This window comes from Eretmochelys imbricata, chromosome 1 (genome assembly GCF_965152235.1).
Source record: "Eretmochelys imbricata isolate rEreImb1 chromosome 1, rEreImb1.hap1, whole genome shotgun sequence".
NCBI classification, from domain to species: Eukaryota; Metazoa; Chordata; order Testudines; family Cheloniidae; genus Eretmochelys; species Eretmochelys imbricata.
The window spans coordinates 124,256,062-124,279,625 of record NC_135572.1 but is presented as its reverse complement, the minus strand read 5'-3'; the positions used below and the strand labels follow the sequence as shown (position 1 = coordinate 124,279,625).

At 40.8% G+C, this 23,564-nt stretch overlaps 2 protein-coding genes across 4 annotated transcripts in view; one reads left to right on the top strand and one right to left on the bottom strand.

The window, feature by feature from the left end:
- CYFIP1 (cytoplasmic FMR1 interacting protein 1) overlaps nucleotides 1-23,564 on the top strand; it is a 129,504-nt gene that overhangs the window by 93,845 nt on the left and 12,095 nt on the right. For all 3 annotated transcript variants that reach the window (XM_077814928.1, XM_077814920.1, XM_077814939.1), the window contains exons 24-26: nucleotides 8,724-8,867; nucleotides 11,133-11,223; nucleotides 21,112-21,242. In XM_077814928.1, coding sequence (XP_077671054.1) covers nucleotides 8,724-8,867; nucleotides 11,133-11,223; nucleotides 21,112-21,242 — 366 coding nt within the window. The remainder of the gene's footprint in view (nucleotides 1-8,723; nucleotides 8,868-11,132; nucleotides 11,224-21,111; nucleotides 21,243-23,564) is intronic.
- On the bottom strand, nucleotides 753-1,415 carry LOC144257465 (fibronectin type III domain-containing protein 9-like). The gene has a single exon (XM_077805444.1). It carries the CDS (start codon nucleotides 1,413-1,415, stop codon nucleotides 753-755), a length of 663 nt encoding a protein of 220 aa, XP_077661570.1.

The following is a 23,564-nucleotide window of genomic DNA, read 5'->3' as shown; positions in this document are numbered from 1 at the left end:
TGATCTCCCCTTTCAATGCTGTGCAATGAGCACTTCCCTCTTATAGCTGCAGCTTTAAGCATTAAACTGCAGCATTAAGCGTTGAATACCTTAACCTCTCATGGTGGTGTAACTAGAGTGCCTCTTGCTGGTGTCACCTTCCTGAGTGCATATTTAAATTGGGTGAAATAGGAATCCTTTTTTTCGAATATCAATGAATTTAGCTGGTGTCCTACAACTAGAACTTGTTTTGAATGGAACTGTCAAGTACAACGTACAACCTGATCCTGAATAATGTGGATGATAAACGTGACAGGCCATTATAGATGTAGTCATTTAATACAGGGCATTCGAGCTGCCTGCAGCATGAGAATACAGGTCTCAGTATGCAATTTTCAGTTTGGTTTATTATTTAATAATAATTCTCCCTTTGTCCTTTTCATTCATTTATTTATTTTGGTTTACCGTTTTAGAATAAACCTTATTCTCTGCCTCCAAAACAAAAATCAAGAATACCCTTTGATTTCTATGCTATATGCTTGATAATATTTTCTTAATCAAATCAAGAGAATACTAAGTTCTAAACCTTAATATTGAGACCCTCCCAGCTGTGCGTTTGACGGTGGGAGGGGCAGTTGTGGTTAAGAATGCTGATAAGAGTGCATCAGCAATAATTAAACACCTCAAATGCAAACTGTAAAAGGTATAGAACTCTGTAGGTTAAAATATTTCACACATGGTGCACAGTTAATCTGTGCAGTGGTGTTTACCAATTAAAATGGCCCAACTGTCATCGGCACTAATTCCTGGCTTTTAGAAGTTTGCATGGTAGGCTCCTTAGAAGTTAAGGGATTTTCTATTGTGGTAGCCAGTTGGATACCTTCTGCATTCTTACCCTCAACACTTTGGACTAATCTGCCTTGCTTGTTAAACTGCTCTGGGGTGTGTGACTTGTTTATTGTCCAAGCCTCCCCCTTGTCCTGTTCTGAGTTCATGTTTTGTCCTTCTACACGTTCTCGTCTCTTGCGGTACCATATATGCAGGCAGCCGTAAAGGAGGATCCCGGCAATGATGAGAAGCAGAATACTGCTAGTTAGCCAGATACCCAGGGCCAGATTTTTTTTTTTGTTGCTTGCAGATGCTGGATCTTCTTCTAATGTGTGAAAAATTCTGCACTGGTCACTGGAGGGGTTTGCAGATTGGCAGGTTACACACAATATGTAGGTGGTTAGTGGAGTTAGGTTTTCTATGACAAATGAAGACCGACTAGCAGGCACTCGCTCTTCTTTCTGAAAATTTTTTCTTGAATAACCTGACAGCATGTTGTTCCTGTTGGGATGATACATAATACTGTAAAAGCTGTCATCACAAATGGCCATGGGTGGCCAAATTACCATTGCTGTGCTTCCTGTTACATTTTGTATTGTTACTCCCATTGTGATGCCACTCAATATTTTTTCACAACTGTCTCCCCACAAGAAAGGAAGATTATAGTTGCAGTTCCAGAAAAATAAGGAGATGTCCCAGAAGCTTCACCACGGAGAAGAACTATGTGGCTCTTAAACATTAGTGTTCTGTAATTTAGAAAAGTAATTTATTAGGAAACAGTGCTTTTAATTTTTCTATGGGCAATTTAAAATGAAGTAATCTGATCAGTCTGAATCTATAAGCAAAGAGAATCTTTGGCACTTGCATTTGTTTGAAAAATAAATCATAGAGTATTTTCATACTTTTCCAGTTGCAGAAATGTTTGGTACTATTGTGTAAATCACTGAACATTTCAATCCTAAGGAATCTGCAGTCAGACAATACACCAGTGGGAGTGAAATTACCCATCATTTAAAAACTTCTGTTTATTAAGAGGGAAACTTTCAAAAGAGGCATAATGAGCATAAAGCACTAAACTCCCACAGACTTCCAGTGGGTGTTGGGTGCCTAACTCCCCTTTGTGCCTTTTGAAAATCTTCTCCTGACTCGGTTGCCGTGTAAAAACTAAACAGTCAGAATTTTTAATGGACACATGAGGTAGTACGCATGTCTGTTGACATGAGAGATCATGGAACAATTTTTTTGTTAATTGCATACATTTTAAATATCTTTAACAGAAAAGGGAGCATGATATTCAACATTGCTTATCACTTTGATAGTATGAAGTTACAGAGGCTTAAATATTGAGCACTATTGGAGAGCTGACCCTAAAAACTTCTAAGAAAGGAGATTCCACCACCTTCCTAGGTAACGCATTCCAGTGTTTCACCACCCTCCTAGTGAAAAAGTTTTTCCTAATATCCAATCTAAACCTCCCCCACTGCAACTTGAGACCATTACTCCTCATTCTGTCATCTGCTACCACGGAGAACAGTCTAGATCCATCCTCTTTGGAACCCCCTTTCAGGTAGTTAAAAGCAGCTATCAAATCCCCCCTCATTCTTCTCTTCCACAGACTAAACAATCCCAGTTCCCTCAGCCTCTCTTCATAAGTCATGTGTTCCAGTCTCCTAATCATTTTTGTCGCCCTCCGCTGGACTCTTTCCAATTTTTCCACATCCTTCTTGTAGTGTGGGGCCCAAACCTGGACACAGTACTCCAGATGAGGCCTCACCAATGTCGAATAGAGGGGAACGATCACGTCCCTCGATCTGCTGGCAATGCCCCTACCTATACATTCCAAGATGCCATTGGCCTTCTTGGCAACAAGGGCACACTGTTGACTCATATCCAGCTTCTCATCCACTGTAACCCCTAGGTCCTTTTCTTCAGAACTGCTGCCGAGCCATTCGGTCCCTAGTCTGTAGCGGTGCATGGGATTCTTCCGTCCTAAGTGCAGGACTCTGCACTTGTCCTTGTTGAACCTCATCAGATTTCTTTTGGCCCAATCCTCTAATTTGTCTAGGACCTTCTGTATCCTCACATTTCCTGGCTGCAGTGTAGACATATACTAAGCACTTAAGTGTTTTTGAAATGTTTATGCTAAATTACTAGCATAAATGACTTTAGCAATGATTATGAAATAAAAGATTAGTGATTTCACTACAGTGTGAACATATTATTTCATATTGTGGATGTAATGGATTCTGTCTCCTGTCTAAATAACAATTTAGTATTGGAAAATTTTTCTGAGAATGGAAGCTTATAAAATTCTGACATAGCAGATATTCTCAAGTTTATGTGAGGTAGTACACATGTCTGTCTACCTTTCTTTTTTTAAGTTGGAAAAACCACTGGAAAAATTACCCATCTGAGGATCACATTAAAATAACTGTACCTTATGCACCATTTTCATTGAAGCACAATAGTCCTTAAAAAAAACAAAACTGCTACTCATATGTGGGGACATATTTCTCAGAATTCTCAGTTGCAGTTTGTGTATTTTGCTTATTTGGGAAGAATATAAGGCATATGCTCATCTACAATACAACAATAAACATATTTTTAAAATATAAATGCCAACACACCCATCTAAATTATATAGGCAGTTCTAAAAAATAACAAAAACAAAACAACCCACCCCTCAAGAATGTAGGTGCCCTTCTTTCTAACCACCATAAAATATAGGCAATGAAACAGCTGCATCAATTTCAAAGAAATGAGTTTGCCATTGAATAAACTCATTGGATAAACAGATGGGGGCACACCACAGACTAGAGTGGTTTTTATAATACTAAATTTGGCCATCCATCTTAAGTCTCTTAGGTATCTATACGGTGGTCTACACTATAATATCAGAGCATCTAGTTGCTCTTGAGTCCCATATCAAGTTTTAGTTAAATAGATCCTAGATAATTACATTTTAAGTAAAAAGATTTTTTTTAAATATTGCCTGATCATATTTAGAATCCATCATCTCATTCTCAGAGCTATTTGAGTAGAATTTTGGTTTTTTATTTTTTTTAAATGTAATCACAATGTTTTGTTTTGTTAGCAAGCATTAATTACATTTTACTATTTAGACGTAACGTACATAACATGATATCCTAATGTTTGAAAAATTAACTTAGTATTTTATTCATTATAAAATCTCTACTGACCTTCACTTCCTGATATAAATCCTTAGAATAAGATTTTCAGATGGAGAGATTGCAAAACTGAAAAATGAGATTTTCTGTGTCCTTTTGTGTAGGTGATTTCCTCCTTCATGATCTGTACTTGCCAGTTTTCTCTCTCAGATTCTCTGGACTAAATTCTAGTTGCTTGACACTTACAATTCTATTCTCCAGGGATGCTGGTGACACTGTTTCTTTCTCTTCTACTTAAATTCGTACATGAACACATCTTGTCTAAGTAGCTTGTTGCCTAGGTTTTTAAAGAACATGCAGGAAAAAAGACATACATTCTCTCACTTGCTACCTCTTGGACAATATAGTGTATGAGCACTCCAGTTAAATGCCGCTCTGTATGTACCTAGGCTTGCTTCAGTGATGCTGTGAGTGAATAAGGCTAGCACTTTTGTGACATCGGCAGAACAGGATGTTTGGTTGGTTTTTTTTTGTTTTGTTTTGTTTTTTGGAGTTTTTTTTAGTGAAAGGATGTGGGGGAAGCAATAGCTTAAAAAAAGGCAAGCTTCTCCCAGTGATTAATGAGAACTTTGCTGTTTCAGGTTTCTGCTTTAGTCTTTTTGTATTCCTCTGCAATACTTTTTATTATTTTTTTTTAATAATCCCTTGTCACAGTTTTATAATGCGCCACTAATCCATCATTTACTGGTGGATTGTTCCAAGCTGCTTTACATGTTTGATGTAAAATGTCCAAATATTCATGGGGAAATATGGTATTTTTGTAGGCTGGCTATTTCTGATTCTTCTGCCTGGTTTTTTGAAGAATATTTTAGTGCCTGCTTTTTCATAACTGTTCTCTTCCTTGAAGTATGCAGCTGTACCCTTTCTCTTCACTCTAAACATCTGTAGAATAATAAAATACTGTATAATTTGATAAAGGAAAATCGTCTCTACACTGGGATGTTCTGTAGTGCAGATATTTTTGTTACTCAAAGTCTACAAAGTTATAAACCCCAAGAACAAATGAATGCAACAATTAAAACCATTACTGTGAAATATAAAGCTTCTGCGTTTAGGGATAATTTTTTTTTATAGTATCCAGTATACTGAAGCATTCATCTGTGTTTGGTTTTTAAAGTCTGTTTAATGTTTTATGAAACGTTTGGGAAAATTAACTCTGTACTTCATCAGTATCAATAGGCAACAAACTTGTAGACTAAGGTTGCTCCATTACAGACCTGTCTATTATCAGTTAAAGACCTAAATAGAAAAGAGATAAAGGATATTCCATCAGCTATTCTCTTACTTGAATGTTTATTGAGTCATCTGCTGTCATACATTATTTTAGCAATCATAAATAGGGTACCTATTCTTGCAAGGACACAGCAAATCAAGAAAATAGCCCAGGAACCAAGCTGCTGCGGCAAGCTAGCTACACTTGAAATAAGAGCATAAATCAGGAGTAGCATGGTTTGTAAAATTAAATATTTTTCAAGCATTCATCAAGCTTTACCAGTACCACTCCCATTTGATTTCCCAGTCCCTACTTCTGCATGTGTTTGTGCAGTTTTGCATTTAATACTCAGTTGTAGTTTTGGGCTCTCTGCCAGTCAGTGTTAATTTAGAATTCAGTATTTCAATCAGCTGTGATCTAATAACAGGATTTTTAGCTTCTTCCAGAGCAGTGTCCTGTGTGGATTCTGATAATCTTCCAAACATCTGTTGCAGTTTGAGTTCACAAAAAGAATGGCTAAATAATTTGAGAAAATATCCCCGCCACATCATTATAAATATGCAATCTGTAACAGGTGTCAATAGTTGTAATTTAAAATACGATAGAGGGACATATTTCACTGGGTAGTCTGTTCACTGTAGCGGAGACAGCTCCCTGAGCAGAAGAAATGTGATAACATTAAAAATAAGGTGAAGTGAAACTTCTGGATCTCCAGAGTACAAAAATACTTGGTTGGTTGTAACTCCTTTTCTGTAATAGTTAGCTGAAATAATGTTAACTTGTTGGATATTTTCTGTGCATATTTTATAATATTAAATACAAAGTTGCTCAGTTAAAATCAGAGTCTGGAAATGGGAAAGTTAAGGTTCCAACACCAACATTTAACTTGGCCATGTTATGTCTTATATGTTTTATAGCGTATACATTTACAACAGCTGCATGTTTTTAAATGCTGACAAGTAACTGCTTTTCTTTAGTAGACAGTTGTTCAAAAGTTGGTGGAATCCAGCTTCCTGCTTATTAGTTTAGTTCCCAAGTGGCCTCACTGTATAGCCACAGAGAGCATATTACAAAAATCTAGTCTTGACTGGCAAGGGCATGAATAACTGTGGTGGGCTCCATATCGGAGAGAGGTCACGCTCTTCTCCCTAGGTGCGCTCTTGGAACATGTCTGCATTATGAGGACTATACCTGCACAGCTATGGCATTATAGCTATGCCAGTATAACCCCGTAGTGTAGATGCAGCCTACCCCAACAGAAGGGGTTGTCTGTTGGTATAGCAACACTACCTCCCTAGGCGATAAGAGTGTCTATACTCAAGGTGGGGTCCACATAGCTACAATGCTCACGGGCATGGATTTTTCACACCCTGGAGCAACATAGCTATTCCAACCAAAATTATAAGTGTATACCAGACCTTGGTCACAGCTGCTTTTTGAGCAGCCCAGGATTTAATAGTACAATTAGCTTGCACTCATGTCTTACAATCAGTGAATACTGAGGAGAAGCAAAGCGGATCCAACAGAACCTGCAGAAACAAAAGATGGGCAAGCTCCTGTGAAAGAAGGAACCAATATAATCTCTGCCACTTCCTGTGATTTCTTTTCTCCATGCTGCAAATATTACCCCTCTCATATAAGTGGAGTTTGATAGCAAGCTCTCATCCGAGCCCCAATGTGAGTTAGAAATCATTTTCCAGATTCTCAGAGGGTATAAGTCTACATAGTTATATTGACTGAGGTGAAAAAAACACTGATCGAGAACAGCTAAGGATCTTGCCTTGTATATTAATTGACAGAATTTCTGTCAGTCTGTGTCACATGTCCATTTATAAATATTATGAGCTCAAATGAGAACCTTTATCAATTAGTTGTAGTGATCACTAAGTTTAGAAATCTGATTTTACTTGAGCCTTCAGAACGTTACATGAGACAACATTAAATGGAAACCGTAACAGTTTCTATTGATTTTTTCCCCCCAAATGTTCTGTAAGTGAAACTACAGTACCAGGACATGCTCCAGTTATGTTTGGTAATCTAGATCAGTGGCTCTCGGCCTTTCCAGACGACTGTATCCCTTTCAGGTGTCTGATTTGTCTTGTGTACCCAAGTTTCACCCCATTTAAAAACTACTTGCTTACAAAATCAGACATAAAAATACGCAAGTGTCACAGCACACTATTACTGAAAAATTGCTTATGTTTTCATTTTAACCATATAATTATAAAATAAATAAATTGGAATATAAGTATTGTACTTACATGTCAGTGTATAGTATATAGAGCAGTATACATTTCAGTTTGTACTGTCTTCGCTAGTGCTTTTTATGTAGCCTGTTGTAAAACTGAGCAAATGTCTAGATGAGTTGATGTACCCCCTGGAAGATCCCTGTATAGCCCCACAGTTACGTGTACTCCTGGTTGAGAACCACTGAGATATTAGCTTGAGCCACTTTTGTGCCCTTTTAACATGGTGTAGTCATAAAATTGAGGGAGGAATTATAGTGGTAGTATAAACAGTAAGTGGAAGATGTCCAGTCATCAACAATTAGTGTTTATTCCATTCAGCTTATTAAGGAACATTTTAGTCAGTCATGTCTTCTGTTTTAAAAGGAAGCTTTGAAACGCATCTTCTATATTAGAGCTAAAGAGGCAAAGTTCTTCCTGAATTCTGTATAATTTAATATGCTTAAAAATAGCACTGTCAAATGATTAAAACTGTGATTAATCACAACTATTTTTTTAATCACACTGTTAAGTAATAATAGATTACCAATTTAAATTCAGCATGGAAGCACATCCTCTGGAATGGTGGTTGAAGTATGATGGGGCATACGAATGTTTAGCATATCTGGCATGTAAATATCTTGCAACCCTGGCTACAACAGTGCCATGCAAACACCTGTACTCACTTTCAGGAGACATTGTAAACAAGAAGTTACATTATCTCCCGTAAATGTAAACAAACTTGTTTGCCTTAGCAATTGACTGAACAAGAAGTAGGACTGAGTGGACTTGTAGGCGCTAACATTTTACATTGTTTTGTTTTTGAATGCAGTTATGTAAAACAAAATAATTCTACATTTGGAGATTTCACTTCAGAACTTGTATGAGCTGAACTGAAAAATACAATTTATTTTGTTTTATCTTTTTTACAGTGCAAATATTGGTAATAAAAATTATATAAAACAAGCACTGTACAGTTTGTATTCTCTGTTATAATTGAAATAATTATATTTGAAAATATAGGAAAACATTCAAAAATATTTATAATAAATATAAATTGGTATTCTGTTGTTGTTTAACCGTGCTATTAAAACTGTGATTAATTGTGACTGTTTTTTAGTCTAGTTTATTTGTTTTGCATTAATCGCATGAGTTAACTGTGATTAATTGACAGCCCTACTTAAAAATATTGCACAAAAAGTAATGTACATTGTATCCAATGAGAGATTTCTATGACAGTGCAGGAAATTGAGTTATTTTTGTTAATACTATTTTTTTTTCTCCCATCAGGCTTTGAATTTGACATATTCCAGCATTTACAGCAACTACAGGAACTTTGTTGGTCCCCCTCACTTTAAAGTCATTTGCAGGCTCCTTGGGTACCAGGGCATCGCTGTGGTAATGGAGGAATTACTGAAGGTGGTCAAAAGCCTGGTATGTTAACAGATTTTCTCTCTCTCTCCACGGGACACGGACTTGGAGATGAAGCTGCACCCAACCCTGACACAGTGCAAGGGCCAGGCCTGCCCCAAAAACACCCTGGGGCCCTGCCCCTCCACGCCAAGTGCACAAAGATAGCAAGCAAGAGGGGCAGAGTCTTGCATGCATGCCAAGCTCTGGCCTCTGATCCAGGAGTGGTGCAGGCAGGTTCAGCCTAGCAGGATCCTTGGGGTGGGGGTGGGGGAATCCAGGTGTAATCCAGGGAATCCCCAGTCCCATCCTGCAGCCCTCACCCCCGCACCCTAACCCTCTGCCTCAGCCCTGAGCCCCTCCCACATACTGAGCCCGTCATCCCCAGCTCTGTTGGGTCGCGGGCATCAACAATTTTCAGCTGGGTCCCTAGAAAAAAAGTTTGAATCCAATGCATCAGTTACCCATTTTGAAGCTGGGTAAACTGGAGGTGGCCTTTCTGTGTGTGAGTGAGTGAGACTCAAGCCCATGACTTTCAAGATTGTAGGTGAGTGCCTTAATCACACAGGCACTGTACCTCTGAGTAGGGTGGGATAGGCTTTTGAAGATAATGACAAGAAGCTTAAACTTGATGCACTAGCAGATGGAAAGATTCGACGAGGGGAGTGACATGATCTAGTCAGATAAGGAAGATGAGGATAGTGGCTGCATTTTGTTTGGATGGCAGGGGACAAAGTTGAAAATGTTGCTCTAAGCAAGGTGGGATGTAATACTTCTACACTCCTATATAGTGCTTTTCATCTATATATCTCAAAGCGTTTCACAATCTTTAATATATTTATTCTCACAAAAGCCCTCTGTGAGGTAGGGAAGCATTGTTATCCCCACTTTGTAGATGAGGGAACTGAAGCACAGAGAGGCCAAGTGACTGCTGAAGCTCACGGGGGAATTCTGTGGTGGAGCAGGGAATTGTACCCAAGTCTCCCAAGTCCTAGGCTGGTGCTGTAACCACTGGACCATCCTTCCTTTTGCTGAGAGCCTGAATGAGGGATTTGGCTATGGGGATGGAAAGCAAAGGATAGATCTTGGAGATGTTGAGGAGGAAGAAGCAGTGGGATTTGGTTATGGGCTTGGAGGTGTTGGGTAAGGGAGGGGAAACTCCAGAACAACCACCAAATTGGTGATGGTGTTGACAGCAATGGAGAGTGGATAAGTGGAGAAGCTTTGGGAAGGAAGATGAGAAAGTTTGGTTTTGGCCAAATTAGAAGATATCCAAGAGGCAATATTAAGAGACAGGCTGGGATATGGGGTTGGATGGGAGGAGAGACCTGTGTACTGAATGGTATGTGAGAATGTAATTAAAGACAGAACCACGGTACCTATGCACAAGGGGGCCTGAATTCATGTTGCTGGGGCATCCTTAATTCTGGCATTTCCTAACTCATAAGTGCTTGATTTGCAACCTTAAAAATAAATGAATGAATAATGTAACTTTTTATATATGTTTTGGGCCTTTGTTTCCTAGATAAGATTTTTCTGTTGGCCTTGGTTATTGTGCTGTTGCCACTGTAACACACACCGAGAGTGGTTAATAATATCTAAATAATGCACATCTGTTTATAACGTGCTCAGATATGAAGTCCTCTGATCATTTGATGATAGAAACCTTAAACCAGTAACTTTTTTTTTTAATTGAAGCCTTTCTAAGTCAAAAATTAGCAATACAGTGAGGGAAAAAATGTGTTGGGGGAAGCGATACGTTTGTCTTCGATACCTATGACCAATTCAGTTTTAATACATTTGTACAGCGTGACCGTTTAGACCCCAAACCTGCAACCCTTCACGCACACGAGTAATTTAACATACACAAGTAGTCACATTGAAGTCACTGGGATTACCTGAATGCATAAAGTTATTTATGTACATAAGGATCAGGATCATTGGCAGGATCAGGGCTGTGTACTGTCACCCAGTTCAGTTGCTCTTCACGGTTTGGGCGCTGTGGTTAAAAACTGTGAAATAGTAACTCTAATAGTCACTTGAAGAGTTCATTAGAACTGCTTCCTTCCTATTTTTTTTTTTTTAAAGAAGATGCAACTACAATCATTTCTTTTAAAAAGCTGTTTCTTTAAGCAGTGCAAAGACTATAGGAAGAACTGTAGGACATACAGAGTTAAGAAACATAAGATTTTAGAGCATATTCAGTGCATATGTAGAATGAACTGCATAAATGTCGTCTTCGTTAGTTCCACAACAATAATATTGTTATGCATGTCTGTCTTCCCTCAGCTGCAGGGCACAATTCTTCAGTATGTGAAGACCTTGATGGAAGTGATGCCTAAAATCTGTAGATTACCTAGACATGAATATGGCTCTCCAGGTTGGTTTACCTTTGATGTTACCACCATTGCATTAATAAGAGGACATTAATTCCTGGCATCCAGTATTTTTTTTATAAACAATTCATGTATGTACATCTCATTGTAAATTATTTGCTCTCAAATAGCTATTGGGCAATGAGTGTTGGGGCAGAATAGGAATTGTTTCCCAATTTTCTGTTGCTATCTTTCATACTTGCATAGGGTTCCCTGCCTGGCAATCTCAGATAGCAGTTCTGTTTAAATCTCTGTAATCTAGTTCCCAGTTCTCTGGAAAAGTTTCCTGCTCATTTCTTGTCCTTGTCAGATGTAAGATACAGTTTATTAGACAATCTTCGAAGGAGTACTCAGTGCAAACTGGGATATAGTTCTGCAAATAATTAAGTTTAAGGTTTGGTGGGGACATCCTAGCCATTTAATGAGTCACAGTAGTTGCAGGAGAAGAAGCTGCTCTGGAAGCTGGATGCCATAAAAGAGAGAATTAATTGCTAATTAGTATTTGTCATATTATTGATTCCACTTCTGAAATGGCTTTCCTACCCCCAAACATCCCTTTTCCATAACTTCTAACAACACAAATGAATCCTTATATTTGCCACCCACCTTTTTGAGCATTCTTTTATTTTTCCTGTGTTACTTAGGTTTATTAACTGGAATGAGGTTGATTTTGCTCCCCATAGCATATTTGACCTTCATTGCAAAGGCTGAACCAAATCAAAGATTTGCTAAGTGTTCCTTCCTGTTTTTCTCTTTGGAGCATAGAAATGGATGAGTCATATCAATTAACCATTATAAAAATTTGAAGGGTTTAGATGTCTTTGTGCCTGGATTTAGGAATAAGCAATAGGTGCTACCATACATAGAGCCACATAGGCCCCTATGTGGGGAAAGCCTGAATAAGGATTTCACCTCGGCGAGCTTCCTTCAGAAGATTCTTTTTGGGGACGGGGTCCCTCCTGCCCTAAGGAATGAGCAGCAGGGAAGAAGTGGCCTGGGCTCCTTGGAGAAATCTGCTCAGGACTCTTTCTGCAGGAAGAGTAAAACTCAGAAAGGGTAAAACTCATTTGTGTAGGAGACAGAGCTGCCTTCTTTTGGAGCTAAACTTTCTCAAACCTCAGCACTTTCCTTTCCAAGTGCCATGTGCCTTTCCTCGACCTGGTTTTCACTAATAAAAAACCATAGTGTAGCATACATTTAGAAAAAATAACATGTCATCTTCCCTTTGCGGGGGAAAGAAGGAGAAACCTCGTAAAACAGATGCTAGTCATGTTCCTCAGTGCACTACAGGAATGTGCTTGGAAACCACAGGTGATGGGTGTGGTATAAGAAACTGAATAGAAAACTTGTGTGGAGACTCAGGGCATCCATATTACTCCCTGTGTGACCTTCTTCCCCAATAGTAGCATTGCTCCCGCTGGAACCATACTATATTTTCATGATCTCTGTTGGCTGCTGCCCCAACCCTCATTGGTGGGAAGGAGGGGAAAGCTTAGTGTGACAAGGGGGAACCAGTGTTGTCGTCTGTGGGGAGAAAATGTTGCAGACAGTAGCCATCCCTCTCCAGCCTGTAAAACTTCGCTGCTTCTTCCCTCTGGCCTACACAGCCCTAACCCAGCAGACTGAGAGGGGAGGGACATGTGCCGTACCGTCACTGTTCTGTCCTCTCCCTTCTGTGCCACCCTTCCCCACACCAGTTTCTTTCATGGTTTGCTCCTCTTGGCTCACGTTAGTGGAGGGAAGCGTATAGGCCGGGGTGGCCAACCTGTGGCTCCGGAGCCACATGTGGCTCTTCAGAAGTTAATATGCAGCTCCTTGTATAGGCACCGACTCTGGGGCTGGAGCTTCAGGCACCAACTTTCCAATGTGCTGGGGGGTGCTCACTGCTCAACCCCTGGCTCTGTCCCCACTCCACCCCTTCCCCTAAGCCTGCAGTGCCCTTGCTTCTCCCTCTCCCCGCCTCCTGCATGCCACAAAACAGCTGATCGGGATGTGCGGGGGGGGGATGGGGAGGCGCTGATAGGTGGGGCTGCCAGCGGGTGGGAGGCGCTGGAAACATGGGGGAGCTGATGGGAGGCTGCTGACGTATTACTGTGGCTCTTTGGCAATGTACTTTGGTAAATTCTGGCTCCTTCTCAGGCTCAGGTTGGCCACCCCTGGTATAGGCCATAACTTCTATGCGCTGTTCACTCCTCCACCTCCTACAGCTCTCAGCACAAATACCTTAAACAAATGGGCAACTGTACTAGCCATACGCCTGGGCATCACTGAAGATACTCTGCTGCTATTTTAGTTGTCTGATACAAACTCATTCACACATCACTCTCATTGTCTCAGCCACAAAGACCAAAGCTGCTGCTGTGATCCAAAGCTTTAATGCATAAGGATCGGGACTGGCTTAAAGTACTGCACATTTGTCAATTCAGAATCTATTTCCCAGTTCACATCTACATATGAATAGCCATCATTCTCTATCTAAGTACACTTAGTAAGCCCCTAATTATGTTACACGGCTCAGAGTTTTCATTTGGAACGTTTTGTTGGACGCCATTAATTATATAGGACTTGAGCAATTCCAATCATGTCTGTCCGTGTGGATTTTTAATGACTGTTTATCCATGCTAAAAGGAACAGAGGATGGAGATATGGGCAGCTGAGTTCAAGAGACCTCCTTGCCAACGATTTTGTTTCCATAGAAACGGTGTTTAAGTGGTGTGCAACTTACTCATCCTGTATTTTAGATAAATATTTTTATGTCTGCGTTAAACTAAAGGATTTTGGAGGTGAGGGGGAGACATTGCAGGTGCTGTCAAGTCCTTAAAGGAACTCTGTCCTGTAAATGTTTAAGCATATTTAATTTATCTGTTTAAGTCATCTTAGAAATATAGTTGTCCCATATTTATCTTTTACTTTTCTATCACTAATTTCTTTTAGTGTTTGGATAGGACTACGGTTGTTTTTGATCATCTAGCCGTACTAAAATGTCCTTGGGAATCAGAAAAAACATGCTTATGTAGGCGCTGCTGCAGTGATAGGGTTAGACTTGTGCTACTGCTGGAGAACCTGCCAAGGGAGGGAGGGGTAAAGACGGAGCCTTCCAAAATATAAACTGAGAGAGGGGATAGACTTTTAAAAAATTATTATTAAATAAATAAAATTACCACCGAAGATTGCATTGGAGTAAACTTTTTTTTAAAGGTGTATGTCAAATTTTGTGACTAAATTTGAAAATACATATGAAAATGGAGTCAGAGAGGCAAAAACTGACTTAGGACAAGGTATGACCCAAGAGAATCCCTGAATCACACTGAAACTGTTTTTTAAACAGTCCTTTAAAATATTTTTTTTCTGTCCTTTAAAATATTTGGGAATGTTTCACTCCAGGTGAAGTCTCTCCCACAGGAATTTGGGGAGTTGCCTCTTCAGGGAAAGTGCCCTGAGTGCACAAAAACTGGAGTTCCAGGACACAGCAGAAGGGCTTTGACAGCAACTGGTTCTTTGGGTTTTTTTAAACAAACTGGGGGCTATGGAAGCAGGAGCTCATCTGTGGGAAAGAGGATGGGGGGAGGAAGCTCACTGGAAGCCTGCTGCAGTAAGACTGGAAGGAAGTATGTTGTAGGTTACTCTGAAGACTCTCGTTTGGGGAGGGAATTTGGAGGGATGCAGGGGCCCACAGGGTACTCGCATGAGTGTATTGGGGAGGGGATGTATGTCAGAGGCAGGCAGGAGAAGGCAGGGACTATTGAGGAGGAAGGGAGAAGGAAGGGAAGGCCCCTTTGAAAGGTCTGATAGTTTACGTATCAAAATGAAGCTTTACTTTCAAGTGTTTAGTATTCTGAATTTGAGATTTCATTGCAGAAAGGAAAATGAAAGAATTTCACTGAGGTCATTTGAAAGCTGATTGCCTTGGAGATGGCCTTCAAATCTCTATATGTACTGGATGGGGAAAAAAATATTCTAATTAATTGTCAGAAAACAAGGCAGAAATTGAAACAGCATTTTCATCAGATGAAAAACAAAATGGTCTTGGCTAGACAATAAGCAATCTACTAGATATGAATAATATAATTTTTGTTCAGTGAATACAATAACCAATGGGTGTAATACATGCAGGCCCTGATCATTCAAGAACAAATACATGTGCTTAACCTTGTGCGCTGAGCATAATCCATCTGAAGTCAATGGGACACAAAGCACATGAAGTTAAGTGTGTGTGTATTTCTTTGCATGGTCAGGGCCAGAGTTTGTATTAAAAGTTCTATGAGAGAACGTAAAATTAAAGGTTATGCCATAGGACCCTGCTTCTTAGGAGGCATTTTATAATGAACAGTAGCAGAGATTTCATTTAATAATAAAAACCCAACAGGCACTGTGCGGAAAATCATAGAGCCCAGCTTAGTTCTTTCAAAGAACAAATGTCATTAGTCTATACTTTAAACGTACCATAGGTGGCAAATTTTGTGTTCTTTTGGACCGTTGGGACATGGTTGATCAGAGCTTTTAGCTATGAACCAGGATAGTTTTATAGAAAAGGAAAGAAATGGAGAAACCCAACCCGCTTTAAATTGCCTATGTCGACTTAATCTGTGTGCTAATTAATTTAGAAAGCTAGACCACATCACTGAAATGTGACATCTGCCATGTGAGCTCTTTTGAGATAGGATTTAGGAAGCAGAGATGGGGCCTAATCCTTTGTTAATCCTCTGCATTTACGAAATACATTTTATGTCAAACAACCTTTGTTTCTGATGAGAGTGATGTAAGACAGCTGCAGAGGTTATACGTATGAATAACATTAAATACTTCCTAGTTACACCTACCCTCCCCAGCCTTGTACAAATGAAGGGATTTAATTAAAATTACTGTTAGCCTGGAAAAAAAACTAAATGTTTTTATCTTGGGGATATTGTGTATATTCAGATGATTCAATAACTTACAAATGTGCATATTGTATTTATGTTCACAAATTAGCAGTGGGGAGAAGGAATGCTGCAGACAAAGAAATAAGACTGTCGCTGCCAGGGCTCTTTGGTGATCTGAGCTTTTTTTAAAGGCTCCTGGAAGGGTTTCCTCCTTTTTTGTTGTATATTAATTGCTTAATCTTTTCCAAAAGCAACATATGTACTTCTTATGATGTGGTCAGATGTAGATAAAGGTTGGGGTCACTGAAGCACTAGCCAGAACTTGAAGATATTTTCTGCTCTGATCTCAAGCAGATACAGCTGTTTGTACAATTGTTGTTTCGTGGTTCCATAGCATCTGACTTGCATAGTCAGAGCTGTAGGGGGAATTTGTTCACCCTCTGGGTAAGGTGGTGATTGCATGTGGGGAATACTGGTAGTGTCATTTAATAACCACCGTCATCCCATGCTCATTCTGGCATTTATAACTTAATTCATAAAGAGCTTTAATCTAAAATTGCAGTAGCATAAATATTAAAATTAGTTTTACAAAGTTTCACCCTAATTTGAATCAATCAAGGATTTGAATTCCTCCACCTTGCCAGAGGCTGGCTAACCTAGTGAGGAGGGCTTTAAACTAGGTTCACCGGGGGAAGGAGACCAAAGCCCTGAGGTAAGTGGGGAAGTGGGATACCGGGAGGAAGCAGGAGCATGTGAGAGGGCAGTGGTCCTGCCTTATACTGAGAAAGAGGGATGATCAGCGAGTTCTCTCAAGTGCCTATACACAAATGCAAGAAGCCTGGGAAACAAGCAGGGAGAACTGGAAGTCCTGGCACAGTCAAGGAATTATGATGTGATTGGAATAACAGAGACTTGGTGGGATAACTCACATGACTGGAGTACTGTCACGGATAGATATAAACTGTTCAGGAAGGACAGGCAGGGCAGAAAAGGTGGGGGAGTTGCACTGTATATAAGGGAGCAGTATGACTGCTCAGAGCTCAAGTATGAAACTGCAGAAAAACCTGAGTGACTCTGGATTAAGTTTAGAAGTGTGAGCAACAAGGGTTATGTCGAGGTGGGAGTCTGCTATAGACCACCAGACCAGGGGGATGAGGTGGACGAGGCTTTCTTCCAGCAACTCACGGAAGGTACTAGATCGCAGGCCCTGGTTCTCATGGGAGACTTCAATCACCCTGATATCTGCTGGGAGAGCAATATAGCGGTGCACAGACAATCCAGGAAGTTTTTTGAAAGGGTAGGGGACAATTTCCTGGTGCAAGTGCTGGAGGAATCAACTAGGGGCAGAGCTCTTCTTGACCTGCTGCTCACAAACTGGGAAGATTTAGTAGGGGAAGCTAAAATGGATGGGAACCTGGGAGGCAGTGACCATGAGATGGTTGAGTTCAGGATCCTGACACAGGGAAGAAAGGAGAGCAGCAGAATACAGACCCTGGACTTCAGAAAAGCAGACTTAGACTCCCTCAGCGAACTGATGGGCAGGATCCCCTGGGAGAGTAACATGAGGGGGAAAGTAGTCCAGGAGAGCTGGCTGTATTTTAAAGAATCCTTATTGAGGTTACAGGGACAAACCATCCCGATGTGTAGAAAGAATAATATGGCAGGCGACCAGCTTGGCTTAACAGTGAAATCCTTGCTGATCTTAAACACAAAAAAGAAGCTTACAAGAAGTGGAAGAGTGGACAAATGACCAGGGAAGAGTATAAAAATATAGCTCGGGGATGCAGGAGTGAAATCAGGAAGGCCAAATCCCACCTGGAGTTGCAGCTAGCAAGAGATGTTAAGAGTAACAAGAAGGGTTTCTTCAGGTATGTTAGCAACAAGAAGAAAGTCAAGGAAAGTGTGGGCCCCTTACTGAATGAGGGAGGCAACCTAGTGACAGAGGATGTGGAAAAAGCTAATGTACTCAATTCTTTTTTTGCCTCTGTCTTCACGAACAAGGTCAGCTCCCAGACTACTGCACTGGGCAGCACAGCATGGGGAGGAGGTGACCAGCCCTCTGTGGAGAAAGAAGTGGTTCAGGACTATTTAGAAAAGCTGGACGAGCACAAGTCCATGGGGCCGGATGCGCTGCATCCGAGAGTGCTAAAGGAGTTGGCGGATGTGATTGCAGAGTCATTGGCCATTATCTTTGAAAACTCATGGCGATCCGGGGAAGTCCCGAACGACTGGAAAAAGGCTAATGTAGTGCCCATCTTTAAAAAAGGGAAGGAGGAGGATCCTGGGAACTACAGGCCAGTCAGCCTCACCTCAGTCCCTGGAAAAATCATGGAGCAGGTCCTCAAGGAATCAATTCTGAAGCACTTAGAGGAGAGGAAAGTGATCAGGAACAGTCAGCATAGATTCACCAAGGGCAAGTCCTGCCTGACTAATCTAATTGCCTTCTATGGCGAGATAACTGGCTCTGTGGATGAGGGGAAAGCAGTGGACGTGGTGTTCCTTGACTTTAGCAAAGTTTTTGACACTGTCTCCCACAGTATTCTTGCCAGCAAGTTAAAGAAGTATGGGCTGGATGAATGGACTATAAGGTGGATAGAAAGTTGGCTAGATTGTCGGGCTCAACGGGTAGTGATCAGTGGCTCCATGTCTGGTTGGCAGCCGGTATCAAGTGGAGTGCCCCAAGGGTTGGTCCTCGGGCCGGTTTTGTTCAATATCTTCATAAATGATCTGGAGGATGGTGTGGATTGCACCCTCAGCAAGTTTGCAGATGACACTAAACTGGGAGGAGAGGTAGATATGCTGGAGGGTAGGGATAGGATACAGAGGGCCCTAAACAAATTAGAGGATTGGCCAAAAGAAATCTGATGAGATTCAACAAGGACAAGTGCAGAGTCCTGCACTTAGGACGGAAGAATCCCATGCACCGCTACAGACTAGGAACCGAATGGCTCAGCAGCAGTTCTGCAGAAAAGGACCTAGGGGTTACAGTGGATGAGAAGCTGGATATGAGTCAACAGTGTGCCCTTGTTGCCAAGAAGGCCAATGGCATTTTGGGATGTATAAGTAGGGGCATAGCCAGCAGATCGAGGGACGTGATTGTTCCCCTCTATTCAACATTGGTGAGGCCTCATCTGGAGTACTGTGTCCAGGTTTGGGCCCCACACTACAAGAAGGATGTGGAAAAATTGGAAAGAGTCCAGCGGAGGGCGACAAAAATGATTAGGGGACTGGAACACATGACTTATGAGGAGAGGCTGAGGGGAACTGGGATTGTTTAGTCTGCGGAAGAGAAGAATGAGGGGGGATTTGATAGCTGCTTTCAACTACCTGAAAGGGGGTTCCAAAGAGGATGGATCTAGACTGTTCTCAGTGGTAGCTGATGACAGAACAAGGAGTAATGGTCTCAAGTTGCAGTGGGGGAGGTTTAGATTGGATATTAGGAAAAACTTTTTCACTAGGAGGGTGGTGAAACACTGGAACTGCGTTACCGAGGGAGGTGGTGGAATCTCCTTCCTTAGATATTTTTAAGGTCAGGCTTGACAAAGCCCTGGCTGGGATGATTTAGTTGGGGATTGGTCCTGCTTTGAGCAGGGGGTTGGACTAGATGACCTCCTGAGGTCCCTTCCAACCCTGATATTCTATGATTCTAGGCAGGATGAGTCTGACTCGGGGCTGGGGAGACTGACTCAAGTGTGTGTGTGTGTGTGTGTGTGTGTGTGTGTGTGTGTGGTACGTCTCTGGGAAGTCCCATGGCAGGGACTGTGATGAGAGAGTAGAGTGGCAGTGTGTGATAGGAGAGTTGGAGGTAGTCCTTGCCCTCAGCCATCCTGCTGACAGTTTCACTGTCTCAGGAATTTATTTAAAAAAAAAAAAATCTGGGACAAAACCTTGTTTGTAAAACCAACTGGGCCAGGCCCTGAAAAGCAGGACATTTCTGGTGCTCGGGGACATGTGGTCACTCTAAATTGTAGATCCAGAGCATGGATTAAAAACAAGCTCACTGTTTGGTAAAACAACATAATAAGCTTTCAGGGATTTATTATTAAGCATCGTGTAAAACTGAACACTAAAAATATTTTCAGCAAAACCTTTTTTGTGTCTTATTTGCTTCTTGTAGGTTTTTTTTTTTACTGGAATAAACTAAAATAGGTAATATGCAGCTCTTAAGCCATAATTTCAAGTGCAGGTGAAGGATAGCAGTGTGTGAAATGGGACCCAGCTAAATGTCTGTTTATAACACACACTCCTTTAACAGCATATCCTTTATGGAGCCTGGGGCTGTGCAAAGGAAGCAGATGTTTTTTCAGAGTGGCTGCAAGGAGCTCTATCGCTTGGGGTGGATATAGAATACCCAGTATTTTATTTTAGTATACAAAATATTAACCCTTATTAACAGAAGATCAAAGTAACTTGATAATGGTGTGTAAGTACCTTGGTGGGGAGAAAATACCAAGTCCTAAAGGGCTCTTTAACCTAGCAGAAAAAGGCAAAACAAGAACCAATAGCTGGAAGTTAGTCAGACAAATTCAAATTAGATATACGGTGCATTGCACTGGGAGCGCATCTTCAGTTGTTTGACCACTATGATCCCAAATCCTTTTCAGGGTCACTGTCTTGCTGGATACAGTTCCATGTGTTCTCCCATCCCCCTGCCCCCTGCCTTCTGTAGACTTGGCTTGCATTCCTTGCATGAAAGATGCTACTAGAAAAAAAGTTGTACAAAGCTCTACAATTATATTCATCCTCAGTGAGCCAGTGAGGGACTTGATATCTACATCAACTTTTCCCTCTTGTTCCACTCCACATCTCACCCCACTATCTGCTGTTTTGGTAAAGGGGAAACTATTTCTGCTCCATATGATTTTATCCACTTAACTAGATTTTTTATCAGCTGATTTCAGCAAGCTAATAGATGTGTATGTGATAACTATTGAAATAATTAGCCTTGACTGCTCAAAGGTTTTCACCTTTTTTCTTTTCTTTTTTTTTTTATATATATATAATATACACACACACACACACATATCTCAGGTATCCTGGAATTTTTCCACCATCAGCTGAAGGACATTGTCGAATATGCAGAACTGAAGACTGTGTGTTTCCAGAATTTGCGGGAAGTGGGAAATGCTGTGCTCTTCTGTCTACTCATCGAACAGAGTCTGGTAGGTGCTTAAGAAGTTACTCTAACACCATATGTATCTAAAAACATTCTTCAAAAATCAGTCATTGATGCCTTAAGTGAAAACTACAGACATAACGTTGGAAAGTTTTCTGCAATTGCAGAAAAATCTCCCTTTAGAAAAAATATCTTCTGGGTGCAGAAACATTGGTGAGTTCTCTCTTACAGCCTTGCAAAGCTCAGACTCGGTACCAATGTATGGACATAGTTGAATGCTGAGGACAACAGTGCCAGCTCCACTTCTTTCTCAGCTCCCCTTGCTGTCCAGTTTATGGGTGGTTGGGGATGGGTCTGTGCATCCTGAAGGTTGGGGTGGGTCTATGCATCTTAACTTCACAAGCAAAGGTAAATTGCCACAGTGGTAGCAGATAGAAATGGAGAAGGTAGGGAATACCAGTCCTAGAATAAAAGTGCGAAATAATCAGAAGAGAGCTTTGGCTTACAAACAAGGAGTACCCTCTCTTTGTCTACATAATATAAGCCCCTCTACTTAAAATTAAAATGTAATCATGACTGTATGGTTTATATTATCTTCTGCTAGCACTAATCACACAAGCTATTGAAATTGTATGTAAAAATCCAAGAGCCTAAAAGAACACATTTGGTAAAACTCTTTGCCTCATGTTTTGTTGTTAGATCTGGTACATCATTTTTGCCGTGAAACATGGCATAGTCTGCTTAAGAGAGTATGTAGTCCCCATAGCTTGGGACATTTACCACTTGACTGGGGAAAAAAAATGTAGAACACCTACTGCTTTGCACAATCCTGCATTAGCAGTGGGAGTGGACTAGGCTTGAAAGGTTTTTCCCATCTCTAACATCTGCAATTCTAGTGGACATTTTGAAATAAACTCATTTGGGGAAAGTAGAAATTTAAATCCTTGTTTCTCCATATACTGTCAATCATGCCTCAGGTGTTAAAACCATTGCTCTTCCTATGTGGGTTATTGAATGTCAGTGAGATGGCACTACACCAATCATGAATTTGTGCATGCCCCCTTGGAACTCCATGTGATGGAAGAGTGCATCTGAAAATATTATACCAGTGAAAACAGATACAACTTCCAAATCCCATCTGTACTAAGTTGGCTGTCTGGGGTTGCAATATTTTCAATACACTGTTCTCTATACCATATAGTAATCTTCTTATCCTGTGCTCCAGGTTTTGCTTAGTGTTTTTTGGAGGAAGGCGGTAATTAGTTCTCTCTGTATGGGTACTTCTGGTCTCTTATTGTCATAAAATCTGAGTGCCTCTCAGGTATCTAAAAAGAGGAATAACAATGTACTGGATTTGTATTCCATGATTCATGTATAGAAACTAATGTGGCACATAAGGTGGTCTTCAGGTTGTTGACGGCTTGAAATGGATACATCCTACTTATTTCTGTTTTAAAATTCTTGAATTTCTGTTAAATTCCCATACCCCTGTGTGGAGGGGACAGATTGGTCGGGGAAAGGGAGATCACATATGGAATATTCCGTTTGTTCTTTAAACTCAGAGTTTGTGTAACAAATGACTAGATGACAAAGAAAATGAGGGAGCTGTTTTTTTCTCTTTAGAAACATAAACATTAGCATATCAAGAATTTATGTGGCTCTATATTTAACTCAAGAACAGAGTGAACCGGCACAACAGACTTCATCAATGAGCTTCTAGATGTTCTTAAGTACACAATGTAACACAACATCACTATTAAGTACTAGCTGAGGGTCAGGCAGTATATCTGCCAAGGCTGCAATAGCAACTCAAACACATTTTTATTTTTATATTTTAAATTGCCAGAGGATGTTGTGAAGGCTAAAGCTATATAACAGGATTCAAAAAAGAACTAAATAAGTTCAAGGAGGATAAGGGTCCATCAATGGCTATTACTAGGATGGGCACAGATGCAACCCCATGCTCTGAATATCCCTAGCCTCTGTTTGCCAGAAACTTGGAATTGGCGACAGAGGATGGCTCACTCAATGATTACCTGTTCTGTTCATTCCCTCTGGGGCACCTGCCATTGGCCACAGACGGAAGACAGGATACTGGGCTGGATGGACCAGTGGTCTGACCCAGTATGTCCTCCTTATGCTCTTAGATAATGTACAATGGGCTGTATGGTGTGGGAGCTAAGGAGATCTGGGCCAAAGACTTGCTGTGTGACCAAGTCTCTATCTTTTTGCTTCAGTTTTCCCTGTCTGTAAAATAAGGATACACAGGGATGTTGTGAGGTTAAATTATGTGCTGCTTCGTGACCCTCAGGTGGATACAAGGCAGTATAAAGGGGGGGAAATGGTACAGGTGGCACAGGTGGTGACG